This window comes from Linepithema humile, chromosome 5, assembly GCF_040581485.1.
Source record: "Linepithema humile isolate Giens D197 chromosome 5, Lhum_UNIL_v1.0, whole genome shotgun sequence".
Taxonomy (NCBI): domain Eukaryota; kingdom Metazoa; phylum Arthropoda; class Insecta; order Hymenoptera; family Formicidae; genus Linepithema; species Linepithema humile.
The window spans coordinates 12,526,285-12,540,385 of NC_090132.1; the positions used below are offsets into that span (position 1 = coordinate 12,526,285).

Genomic DNA, 14,101 nt, shown 5'->3' on the forward strand with positions numbered 1-14,101 from the left:
GTGATAACAAAAAGGAGGATTTATTTACTTATTATTTTATATGTTTGAAAAGAGTAAGGGTGCAAAAAATATATTTAACCGTTTTCAACACGCTGTTGAATTTTTGCTGAAATTTATGACTCGGCATGTGTTGTTGGCAACTTGCTGTCATTTTGCTCTTTATGTACAGCGATAAACCATTGACAGCAAACACATAGCAACTTGACGGCAACACATGCTGAATTCATGTGATCATACCAGAGGCAAATGACTCACACACCTTGTTCTAAATTTGCTGAAAACTAATGCCCTTTGTTTTCGGCAACGTGGCAACAACAACACAGACAGGTGGCTATCAGGGTAGCTTTCAAAGTTTTTCTTTCATCAAATGGAGGCCATTTAGCTTTTTTCTTGTCTGTGCTTAACCAAATAGTTGGAATAGCAAATATTCCATCATTAAATTCAACGATTGAATACATGTTCTAATTTTATTTTCAACTATTGTGAAAAGAGAATCTGAAAAAAATGACAGAAATAAAGAGTTCATTAAAAATATACATATATTACTATATATATATATATATATATATATATATATATATATATATATAGTAATATATGTGTATATATATATATATATATATATATATATATATATATATGGTTTCTTGGGAACTGAAGCACTAGAAAAATGAAAAATTATGCATTATTAAAAAAGATATTTATGCTTATTATAACCCCAATAGCGTGTTATTACAATTTAATCGAGAGTCAGTTAGTAATAATACAAGAGGCAACAAGTTTGGTAAAACACGGCAAAGATAAATATATGACCTAAAATAAACCGATATTTTAGGAAACTGAAATCATGAAATTTCTGAATGTATGTACACATATACATTATATAATTTATATCTGTACCTTTTTGGAACTCAGCACTAGATTAAGTATATAATTCATTAGTATCAAAGTTATTAAATCTTGACACTATCACATGAAAAACAATCTGCGCACATTACATTATGCACACTATGCATTCCGATCCGATATAAGGTTATCGCACACAAAATAACACAATTGCATATATATAACATAAGACTATCTCGACCAAGGAGCATCTAATGTAAAGGCGCTATAAAGACGCACTTACTTAAACATAACGTGCGCGTGTCTTTCACGTAATATCAGTGTCAGGATTTAATAAATAACTTGGCACCAATAAATTATATACTTAATCTAGTGCAGAATTTCAAAAAGGTACGAATATAAATTGTATATATATATATATATATATATATATATATATATATATATATACACACTAGACATTCATCAACATGTCATCTAGTGAAGAAACAGATGAAATTGTGTGGGCAGATTACACAGATAGACACAAACGTCGTTTAGCACATAAAAGAAGTTTAAATGAATTTACAAAAATATATAAAAAGGTTAAACGAAATAGAGTTTATAATATAGCAAATAATAATGACGGTCAAATAGACTTTTCTTATATCAAATATATTGATACATATATATTATATGATATATATAATATATATGTATCAATATATTTGATATTTTAATAACGTCTCAATAACATCACTCTAATTATATGTATTATTTATTATCTTGCAACAATATATTACAATATTACTGTAATATTTCAATGTTATTTATCAACATGTAATATATCAGTAATATTTCTGTAATATAGTACGATAATGCGTAATATTTCTGGTATATTGCAATATTATTGAAATATTTACGTAATATTTCGTGCTATGTGGGGCATAACAATGAAGTAGATGACATTTGCGGCGATTTGTTATCAGAATTATCTATTCAACATGATAAAGGTGAAAATATAGATTTATTTCTGTTTTAATACATTATACTGTTATACATTATACATACTTATTTTTTTTGTTTTAATACATTTATATTCCATTTTTATGACTCTATTTTCTTTGATTTCTTCCTCTTTTTCTCTATCTAGAATTTAACAAAAGTGATAATACTGATTCAAGCAATACACATAAAAATACACATCGTCGACCACGGCGAAGAAGGACGCGTTTTCCACCAGAAAACAGTACATCAGTTGAAACTGGGTCTGAAGGGGATCATAATCCCACGATTCGTGAGACTTCAATGCCTGAAAGTGAAGGCATGCCAACAAAAGTGACAGAATGTCATTTACACGGTAAATAGATGAAAATTTTTTGTTTTAAAATATATTTCGTATAAAATTAGATGATACAGTTGATAAATATTAATTATGATCATTTTTCAAAGTTATTATTATTTTTTAAATAAAATTAGTTTATTTTATATAATATTTTTAATATTTCCCAAAAGAGCACCGATACTTTATGTACTCCCTCCTGTGTGTACATTTTTACATAAATTATATATATATATATATATATGCGCGCGCGTATATATATATGTATGTCACGTATAGCACGTATTATTTTGTGTGTATATATTTTATGTATTATATATTTCAGATGTCGCCGAAAATATACTCATAGTTCCGGAGGATGATAACGGATTTTGGAATATGACAAATGATTTAGATAATATTGTACAATATTACTCTATAGAGCAGCCTTCATCAAATTTCAACGATGATCACACAGCTTTAAGAAATGAAGTACCGCAGGGAATTTGCATTATATGCTTTGATTCGAAAGCAAATCAAGTAATCGTACCATGCGGTCACATGTGTATGTGTGCCCGTTGTATTAATACTTTAACAAATATGCATGAAAAAAAATGTCCAATTTGCAAGAAACAAATTGCAAGTGTCGTTAAAGTCATTTTGTCATAAATATTTTTTTTATTTACTCAAGAGCTAACCTAGCTCTTAAGTAAATGTCGCACACGCATTTCTTCTCAACTTTGTTATAAGTAACAAATTACTTTTTTTTGTGCAATTTTCATATTCTTTAATATGGAAAAAAAGATAATATATAAAGAATATTTTGTTTGGATTATATATTATATGATGTACGTTATACTCTGTATTGCAATAAAATAAGATGTAAGCTAAAATTGTGTTTCCACTGATTATTTTATGCATGTAGTTCCAATTATTCTTAATATTATATAAGCTATTGTAATATATAATATTAAATAAAATACTAGTGTGTAAGCGTTTTATCTTGCAGTTACACTTTCTTTTCTTTATGTGGATAATTGATGTTCAATTCAGGCTGGATTATATTAATGTTATTTTGGCTTTAAGCTAAACTCGAATATGTCTATCTTTTTTTTATTTTGACAGAAAGGTAGAGATAAAGGAACATGGAAGATAAAGATATTTAGCCACACTTAAATCCAAGATAATGCAACTTGGTATTAATTCATAAACAAGTACAGCTAAAGGTTGTGCTTTTTTATACATTTTTATGCAATTTTTATACATTTTATTATCAATAAAAATTTATACATACTATATTCATAATTATATTTTTACTTTATCATATTCTGAACTAATAGTTTGAAACATTGTCATGTGAACTTTATGTTCACTAACAGATTGGGAACAAGATCTATTTTGACCAAATTATTTCATACAGTGCTGTGGTACGTGCTTCGCATAAAATTAACATTACCGCTATAACCTACAAAATATATAAATGTTTTAATCGTTTAGTTTTTTAATTAGAATTATTCTTACTCTTTAGAAAATACTTACTCTGTCCATATGATGACCATGTAGACAAGCCTTTATAGCATACCATTATACCAATATAATCATTTATACTATTATTATTTTAGTTCTGTCAATCAGTTCCAGGTCAGGACGGTCAGGTCAGCCTGTGTCCGATTGCGCCTGTGTCTGATTGCAACTGTGTCCGATTGCATCTGTGTCTGATTGCAACTGTGTCCGATTGCATCTGTGTCAGATTGCATCTGTGTCAGATTGCAACTGTGTCCGTTCTAACTTGTGTCCAATTGCCACTGTGTCCGATTGGGAAAAATTCCGGTGTCCGTTCGCTTATGTGCGCAAACGGGACACTCCCGTATCCGTGCCTTTTCGTGCATGTCCTATGTGTTTGTACATGTACGTGCATGCATGAGCGAGCACGCGTACGCTCATGACTGTGTCTGAGAGAAGTCTATTTTAATCCTGATAACTTCCTCTATCAAAATTAAGTTGAATAAAAATTCATTAAACTGTACGCTTTAGTCAAATTTTTTGATAATATTCATTATGTGTGTAAGTCAAACACAATCGTTGTTAAAATGATACTACTAAAGCATTATATAGTGATAGACGTAGATACTCAGCAAACGTTTTAGCAAGAAATGATAAGGATCATATTTTCCATTTTTGGCTCTTACGTTATTGTAATAAGTTGCATATACTCAGCAAACACTAACAAACAATAACATAACATCAATATTATAATTTCTCACTCAACGTTACTAAAATATAATATATTTTGTACGTAACTATTATATTATTGTGTGGAAAGTTATAACATTGATGTTATGTTATTGTTGGTTAGTGTTTGCTGCATACACTCATTACATAATACATAATTCAACTGGAAAGTTCTAAAAACATTAAAACAAATTCATCTTATTTTACTTTCACAGATAATAAAACAATCTTAAAAGAAATAGTGCAAAACATAAATGATGAAAAACCACACATCATATGTGAAAGGATTTATTTGGAAAATAAAAACAAACTAATTAAATCTCTGGAAAACGATGTTCAAACAAACGTTCAAATACATTTAGGTAAGATCTTTTAATATTGTTAAGTTTTTTATGACTGTTATTTTACTATAAGCATTTGATAATATGTAGTCTTGTTTTTCACTTTTATATTAGATATTAATACAAAGGTAGGATCTGTCGATGAAAATACATACACAGAGACGGCTGCACAAAACGAAGACTGTGAATCGTTTGAAAACGAAGACACTCGAATGCGATTAGGTGAGTTTCTTTAAAATTGGCAAGTTTCATGATTGTTATTTTATCATAAGTCTTTGATTATAGTGTAATCTATAAAATATCAGTTTGTATTGCTGCTGATTTATAATAATTATTGCGTAATTACATAGTTTTTAATTTTATGTCGATATTAGGTAGCTTTATTAGAACGACAAACTTTGTCAATGTGAATGAAAACAACGGAGGCAAATACGCAAAGCAATGACTATAATTTTTTGGAAAATTCTGAAGTTCTAATAACTTTAGGTAAGTTTTTTAACATTAAGTAATACTTCCATTTCTTATCTCTTGTTTTTTATATGAAACAGATTCATTATTGAAATTTGCGTATGGCACTTAATATTTAGTAGTTTGTGTAACTGTACAGTATAGTATACAGTATAGTATACAGTATAGTTACAGTATAGTTACAGTATACAGAGTTTCTAATTTTAAATAATACAACTGAATATCTCAAAAAACATTGGAAATATAAAAAGATGTTTCAAATAAGATTTGTATAATTTCGAGAGAATCAAGGAATAATGATATGTAGGTAGTATATCTTCGATTGACGTAGAAAAGTTCTGTGATAAGGTAATTTTTTAAATAAAATTACATTTCTTTAAATATTGATTCCGATTCCCGAGAAGTCAGTTATGTGAATTAAAATTGAACATCTTATACATATCAGGAGACGCGGTAGTGTCTCCGGCCAAGTTCAAAAAACGACACTACTAAGTCAGGAAAAGAATCTCTGGCAAAGTTCGGAAAATGACACTACTAAGTCTCTTATCCTGCGCGCACAAAGTCGACTTTTCGGGGGTTTGTAGCAACTAAAATATAAAAAATTTTATAAAAACACATAGTATATCCTTAAAGGCGGCATCGCCACGACTAATTTAAGCCAAAAAAAATTTAAATTGGTCCAGCCGTTTCAGAGATACAAGCGGTCAAAAAGTGATGTTGGTAATGCAAAAAATTAAGAAACGTCGTCTCCTTATTCTTCTCCTCTGTCCGCAGGGACGAATGAAGAATTTACGGGGCCCAGAGTATTATCATTATCATTAAAATTTACGGGAATTTCTCGCACCAGGTGCCAAGAGTCGACGATTTCGACTTCCCCGAGTTGCGCTACGGGAATTTCTCGCACCAGGTGTCAAGGGTCGACGAATTCGACTTTCGCGAGTTGCGCTACAGGAATTTTTCGCACTAGGTGCAAAGGGTCGACGAATTCGATTTCCCCGAGTTGCGCTACGGGAATTCCTTGCACCAGGTGTCAAGGTTCGACGAATTCGACTTTTGCGAGTTGCGCTACGAGAATTTTTCGCACCTGGTGCCAAGGGTCGTCGAATTCAATTTCCCCGAGTTGCGCTACGAAAATTCCTCGCACCAGGTGTCAAGGGTCGACGAATTCGACTTTCGCGAGTTGCGCTACAGGAATTTTTCGCACTAGGTGCAAAGGGTCGACGAATTCGATTTCCCCGAGTTGCGCTACGGGAATTCCTTGCACCAGGTGTCAAGGTTCGACGAATTCGACTTTTGCGAGTTGCGCTACGAGAATTTTTCGCACCTGGTGCCAAGGGTCGTCGAATTCAATTTCCCCGAGTTGCGCTACGAAAATTCCTCGCACCAGGTGTCAAGGGTCGACGAATTCGACTTTCGCGAGTTGCGCTACAGGAATTTTTCGCACTAGGTGCAAAGGGTCGACGAATTCGACTTCCCCGAGTTGCGCTACGGGAATTCCTTGCACCAGGTGTCAAGGTTCGACGAATTTGACTTTTGCGAGTTGCGCTACGAGAATTTTTCGCACCTGGTGCCAAGGGTCGTCGAATTCAATTTCCCCGAGTTGCGCTACGAAAATTCCTCGCACCAGGTGTCAAGGGTCGACGAATTCGACTTTTGCGAGTTGCGCTACAGGAATTTTTCGCACTAGGTGCAAAGGGTCGACGAATTCGACTTCCCCGAGTTGCGCTACGGGAATTCCTTGCACCAGGTGTCAAGGGTCGACGAATTCGACTTTTGCGAGTTGCGCTACGAGAATTTTTCGCACCTGGTGCCAAAGGTCGTCGAATTCAATTTCCCCGAGTTGCGCTACGAAAATTCCTCGCACCAGGTATCAAGGGTCGACGAATTTGACTTTCGTGAGTTGCGCTACAGGAATTTTTCGCACTAGGTGCAAAGAGTCGACGAATTCGACTTCCCCGAGTTGCGCTACGGGAATTCCTTGCACCAGGTATCAAGGTTCAACAAATTCGACTTCCCCAAGTTGCACTACGAAAATTTCGCAAACACGAAAGAGAGAGAGAGAGAGAGAGAGAGAGAGAGAAATATGACATATTTTGATATAAAATCTAAAATCTCTTAAAATATTTAGTTATCGATAATCTTACCGTAATATTTTTATGCACAGAATAATAAAACAAATCAATACGTGTAAAAAACCCATTATTTGAAGAAAAAGTATGCAATTTACAATGTACTTTTTTAACAATTATGCGTTTTCTTTATACCACTTGATTCTCATTATTCTAATCATAAAAGTATTACGGTAAGATTATCCAGAACTTAATATTTTTAGAGATATTTTAATTTAAATTTTATATCAAAATATGTCAGATTAAGATATAAAATAACTCGAAAAGTATTAAAAAAAACTTCTGAAAAGTATGAAAAAAAAATTATATTCTTTAATCTTGTTAATAATATTTTATTAACAAATAAACTGCCATATAATAGAATTTTATTAGTATTAATGAACGAAGAACATCTCATCGACGTTGACATCGATCCAGTCGCAAAACTTATAATTTAAATAATTTAATTAATATGTTATTAAGTTAATATAAATGTTACATTCAAAATGTAGAAAAATAATTTAAATTTTGTCACATAATTAATTTTGTACATTTCTGTACATTTTTATATTAACTTAATTACATATTAACTAAACTATTTTACATTATAACACGTCTTGTGTTTTATATAGCATTTAAGTCATGTGAAACAGATGTTTCATTGATAATATTAAAAAATAACTAATAATATAAGTATTGCGTTTGATATATCACAATTACGCTAGATGAAACATAATTAGTGTCATTTGAATGTTCTAACTACATTATTTTATGTTTAACATGTCTTTGATATCATATCATAGTTTTTTTCGCATATTTTGTAAAAATTTTAACATAACCGTGATATGAAGCCAAAGATATATTTCATATCAGCTATCCATAACTTTATATGAATGGGGCAGTTAAATCAAAGACATGTTACAACTAAAAATAGTTTAATTTGAATATTTGAAATAAAACATAAGTATTGCGTTTGATATCACAATTACGCTAAATGAAACATAATAAGTGTCGTTTCGAATGTTTTAACTAAATTATTTTATGTTTAACATGTCTTTGATTTGATATTATAGTTTTATTTCGTATATTTTGTAAAAATTTTAACAAAACTGTAATATCAAACCAAAGATATTTTATATCAGCTATCCACGGCTTTATATCAATGGGGCAGTCAAACCGAAGACATGTTACAACAAAAAATAGTTTAGTTTGAATATTCGAAATAAAACATCTGTTTCACAAAATGTAAGTGTGATACAAAATACTTGTGTTAGAATGTAAGATAATTTAGTTAATATACAACTGACTTAATATAAATGTTACATCTAAAATGTGCAAAAATAATTGAAAAATAATCTCAATTTTGTCACATAATTAATTTTGTGCATTAATATTAACTTAATTACATAGTAACTAAATTATTTCGCATTCTAACACAAGTATTTTGTCACATCACACTTACATTCTGTGAAACAGATGTTTTATTGGTAATATTAGAAAATAACTAAAAAAAATTTTTTCTTGAGCGATGCGACGAGCCGCTTGAACACCATGACTTGATAATACTTAATTGTTTCTGTAAAATAAATGTAATAACTATACATGTAACTATAACTTGTAATTTTTAGAAATTTTTTAATGCTTTCTTACCTTCTTCCTCTGCCTCTTCCCCTGTGTCTGCCCCAGTGATGTGGTGCCATGGATAGCTGATATAAAAATTTCATAAATCGTTCCTGCTGTCGGCGAGCTCCTGCGGCTCTACCTCTCGGTCTATAATCTGTAATTATTAAAATTAATTTAATTACATATGTGTTTTTATAATAGTACAAAGAAAAATATATTCTACGTAATTACTAAAAAATAGTGCGTAGGAAAATATGCAGTACGTAAGTACTAATAATTATACACTATGTAAGTACTAATATATGGTACAATCTTTAATAGATTAAAATTATGTTACCTTGTCTGTTTTGTTTCGACATTGAACCAGCGGCGACGGGACCGGCGGCGACGGAACCGGCGGCGACGGAACCGGCGGCGACGGAACCAGCGGCGACGGAATCAGCGGCAACGGGACCGGCGGCGACGAGACCGGCGGCCACGTCCCGGACGGCAACGGAACGGGCGGCGACGGAACGGGCGGCGACGGAACCGGCGGCGACGGGACCGGCGGCGACGGGACCGGCGGCGACGGGACCGGCGGCGACGGAACCAGCAGCCACGTCCCGGACGGCAACGGAACGGGCGGCAACGGAACGGGCGGCGACGGAATGGGCGGTGATTAAATCGACGTCGACGTCGACATCGCCGTTGAGGAGCGATTCTTCGTTCATCATTAGTATCTGCAATTTTATTGTATTAATTTTATTTGTTAATAAAATATTAACAATATTAAAGGAGTTACTTACATCGTCCTCCATCCTCATGCGTTCACAAATGTCGAAGCGGTCCGCCATAGGTCCCCACAGGGCAGAGATCATTGAAGATCATTGAATCGATAATTAGTACAGATTTGAAACTTTCACAATAATATTGTCATCACTTCGACAGCTGGTAATGTAGTTTGGAGTAAGTTCGTGTAAATGTACATTATGGATTTAGTTATCATCGAGATTATCGATATAAGTAGATCTATATGTCGCGACTATGAATTCGGGATGTCAATGTTCAGTACTTCATTGATCAGTGAGTGTAAATATTGACGACAGAGTGTACCAGGTTAACTGCTTAAGTAGTGTTTGGTATAAAGAAGTGGCTACATAAGTAAGTAATGCATAGTTATTATTGTTACATTACATTTCCATTTATTTTATGTATTATCTTGTAATTATTGTATATGTTTTCCTAACTTTTACAGGTATTTGTCGATATGATTTTCTTGCGCTTACGTTTCCATTTAATATTATACATTAGACAAACGAAATCGTTGTAATATAATGGTCTATTGCCTTCTTACATAAATACAGTTCGTCGAGTCAATTCAATTGTCTTAGGAAATAAATTAGTTCTGCGATTTATTTATCATTGATGAAAACATATTTCTTTAAAAATTCAACAAACCGTTGCTTGACCAATAAATAAAGTTAGATTTATTTATAGATATACAGACACATGTGCAACAATTTTTGATATTCTGTTTTTCTATCCATTAGAATTTGTTCTGTGGGAGTTACATAGAAGAAGCCTGAGCTATAAAATAAAATAAATCTGCGGCTTTATTTTACTTTGAAGATTTTTACGCAAATAACTGTAATAGTACAGACTTTCTGAAGCTTACTTATATATTATCTATACTTTCTGGAGTTTAAAATCAGGTAAGAAATAATTACTATTATTAACATTTCTATTTATTCTATTTATGTATTATCTTGTATAATTATTGTATACATATGCTTTCTTAGCTATCACAGGTATTTATTGAGTAGATATGATTTTCTCGCGCTTACGTTACCATGTAATATATTATGCATTAGACCAGTGCTCGGAATTAGTTGAACATTTGAGCCGATTTCCGCGGGATACGCCTCCTTTCCTCTTCTTACCGCGCGCGCCGCAGCCGCTAGGGCCAGCGCCGCCGAGCGTTAGGAGCAGCACTATCTGATTATAAGTGGGTTCTTCTCCCTATTTATTAAAATTAAAAAAAATGTATTAAAATTTATTAAAAATTAATTTTTTATTTTTAAATTTATTAAGTGGAAATATTTCAATAGATTTCCATGTCACCTATGAGGTACTAATGCTGACGCTTTTTTTTTTTTTTTTTTTTCCCCCGTAGGCCTATTCCACTAAAGATAAAAATAACAAATTCTTAATTTAAAAAAAATATATAAAAGAGATTTTCTTAATTAGATTTTCTTGGCCTTTTATGAGAATGAACAATTGATGCAATAATGTAGATAGAAACCACTTTTAAAAAAACGCGTCAGCATTAGTACCTCATGAGTGACGTAGAAATCTATTGAAATATTTCCACTTATTAAATTTAAAAATAAAAAATTTATTTTTAAATTTATATTTAAATTTTAATACATTTTTTAAAATTTTAATAAATAGGGAGAAGAACCCACTCATAATCAGATAGTGCCGCTCCTAACGCTCGGCGGTGCTGGCCCTAGCGGCTGCGGCGCGCGCGGTAAGGAGAGGAAAGGAGGCGTTTACCGCGGAAATCGGCTCAAATGTTCAACCAATTTCGAGCACTGCATTAGACAAACGAGATCGTTGTAATATAACGGTCTACTGCCTTCTTACATATTTCTTGGAACATATTTCTTGGAACATATTTCTATTATTCATTTGTTGAATTTATTATTGAACAATTATTGCAGTTGTTTAGTTAATAAAATTTTATTTATTATTAATATATATACATATATAGGGTGCGGCATTTTAATTCAGACTCCAAAATATACAAGGTGTTTCTGAAAGGTCTTCTCAAACTTCAAAGGCGTATTCTAGCGGTCATAAGGATGAAAAAAGTTCTTATGAACGTGTCCTACAACGCTTTCTTTTCGAGATACCTTTTTTCTCGACAATACTGTTCTTGGGCGCTGAATTGCGGCTGGCGAACATTTCGAACATTTACTTTGATTGTTTTTTGGATTTAATACTGCACTTTCCAATAAAATTAAAAATTTCATTAAAAATTAAAAAATGATTGTATCTTGAAAAGGAAACATTGCAGGACATATGTTTATAGGAATTGTTTTCATCAGGACCGCTAGAATACGCCGTTGAAGTTTGAGGAAACCTTTCAGAATCATGTATAAAAAATAAAAATGAAAAGAAATGTTTTAAACAAAAGTTGTTTGCTTCATAAAAGAAAAAGAGATAGAGATATTAGTTACACCTTGGGTGGAGATGCTTCAAAGATTTAAAGATCAATCAAGTTTTCTTAAATGGAACTCTTCTAATTTTTTTATAAATCGATTCTTCACCATATTCGACGTAAGAAGTTGTAATGATAGGATGGCCAAAAATTGAATAGTTTAGGAGAATTTTTATACTTTAATTTGACATAATTTTACATAAAGTATGAAATATTTCGTAATATAATCATTTTTCAATTATCTTATCTATATACTCTTCTGCACAAAATAATGAGAGGAATCAATTGGTATATAAAAAACACAGTTATTTTTAAGAAAAAGTATGATAATTTGCAACAAGCAGTAACATATTTTTTTTAAACATTGATTCCTCTCATCATTTTGTGCATAAAAGTATTGAGATAAGATAATCGAAAAATGAATATTTAACGAGATTCTATCGTTATAACTTTTTACATCGAATATCGCGAGGAATCGATTTATTTAAAAAAATTAGGGTGGCATTTAGACGTTTCAATTTAAATGCCGCACCCTGTAGGTTGTATATACAGTGTGTCCCAAAAGTTCAAAAACTGTTAAATATCTCGAAAATAAAACATTTTTTTATTTATAGGAAAATGTTTTAGAAAAAACTTGTTCGCTTTGAAGAGGAAGCAAGGAAAAGGATATTAGTTTGACTATGAGTGAAGGCGCTTCGACGATTTGAAGGTAAACCTCATTTTTTTAAATGGAAGCGCTCTAATTTTTTTATATAAATAGATTCCTTGCAATATACGCTGTTAAAAGTTATAAGGGTAGGATGGTCAAAAATGGAATAGTTTTCAAGATATATTATATGCATATGTTTATTTTCATTTGACATAATATTTCTACCTGAATATTTATAAGCACAAAATAATGAGAGGAACAAATTGGTGTAAAGGAAACATATAGTTGTTTTTAAGAAAAAGCATGAATTTGCAACAAGCAGGTACATATTTTTTTTCTAAACAACTATTTATTTCTTTACACTAATTGATTCTTTTCATTATTTTGTGCATACAAGTATGCAGATAAGGTAATGGAAAAATGACTATTTTATGAGATATTTTATTGTTTTAGTAAAATTATGTCAACGTATAAAATATCTCATAAACTATTTAATTTGTGGCCATTCTACCTATATAACTTTTAACACCGAATATTGCGAGGAATCGATTTATAAAAAAATTAAGATAGAGTTCCATTTAAAAAAACTAGATTGACTTTCAAATCTCCGAAGCGCTTTCATCCAAATTAATATGTCCATCTTTTTTCCTTTTTCGAACCAAACATCTTTTGTCTAACACATTTTCCTATAAAATGTTTTATTTTCGAGATATTTAATATAAGTGTAGAATTTATGGAATAATTTTTTTTTATAAGCAAGGTTTATAAACAGGATTTATTTATATAGAATAGAAAGCAGCAAAAATTTTTAGGAGATTGCATTGATGATTTAGTGATAATAAATAAATACTATTTTTAAATGTTAATGTGATTACTTGATTTTCAACTATTCAGAAATACTATACAGAAGATAAATGTAGCTTCACTTCTTTATAAGCAAATTTTCTGCAATATTTTATTTAGTATAATAATTTTAAATCTCTGCATATGTTTATTAAAATTATTTTAAACTGTTCGCTTGCTTATTGCAAAAAAACTTGTACAAAGTTTACAATTATTAATCTAAAATTTATAACTTGTTTGTTTTATGTATTAATACACTTTTTTTATTTTTCAGATCCAGAAAAAAATTAGAAAAAATAATCGGCTGCTCTGGCGCTGTATAACGGCTGCCGTAAGCGCTGAATTAAAATATCGGCTGCAATAGCGCTGAGTTTTGGCCCTGGCTGGCTTGTCCTAGGCGCCAAATTAAAAAATCTGATATAGAATTCTGTAACTTTAATTATTCGTTTAAGGTGATTGTGACACTTGCATGACTAAAAGACTGCCCTA

At 31.5% G+C, this 14,101-nt stretch overlaps 1 protein-coding gene and 2 long non-coding RNA genes across 5 annotated transcripts; 1 reads left to right on the forward strand and 2 right to left on the reverse strand.

The window, feature by feature from the left end:
* Positions 1–399: 399 nt before the first annotated feature.
* Positions 400–1,259, reverse strand: LOC137000096 (uncharacterized). The gene is made up of 2 exons (XR_010890393.1): positions 901–1,259; positions 400–495 (listed from the first exon to the last, which is right to left on the reverse strand). It is a non-coding gene; the product is annotated as an uncharacterized lncRNA (long non-coding RNA).
* A 512-nt stretch (positions 1,260–1,771) lies between these two features.
* On the forward strand, positions 1,772–6,216 carry LOC137000095 (uncharacterized). Of its 2 annotated transcripts, XR_010890392.1 has the most exons (5): positions 1,772–1,838; positions 1,979–2,185; positions 2,493–4,740; positions 4,834–4,941; positions 5,094–6,216. It is a non-coding gene; the product is annotated as an uncharacterized lncRNA (long non-coding RNA). The 2 variants fall into 2 exon arrangements; XR_010890391.1 differs by having other exon boundaries at positions 4,834–6,216.
* Positions 6,217–7,664: 1,448 nt separating this feature from the next.
* Positions 7,665–11,442, reverse strand: LOC136999857 (proline-rich protein 27-like). 2 transcript variants are annotated; one of them, XM_067354657.1, is made up of 4 exons: positions 9,704–11,442; positions 9,256–9,637; positions 8,946–9,072; positions 7,665–8,871 (listed from the first exon to the last, which is right to left on the reverse strand). In XM_067354657.1, the coding sequence occupies exons 1-4, from the start codon at positions 9,773–9,775 to the stop codon at positions 8,862–8,864; spliced, it is 591 nt and encodes a 196-aa protein (XP_067210758.1). In that variant the 5' UTR covers positions 9,776–11,442; the 3' UTR covers positions 7,665–8,861. The 2 variants fall into 2 exon arrangements, with proteins under 2 accessions (XP_067210758.1, XP_067210757.1); XM_067354656.1 differs by having other exon boundaries at positions 9,256–11,442.
* Positions 11,443–14,101: the final 2,659 nt, after the last annotated feature.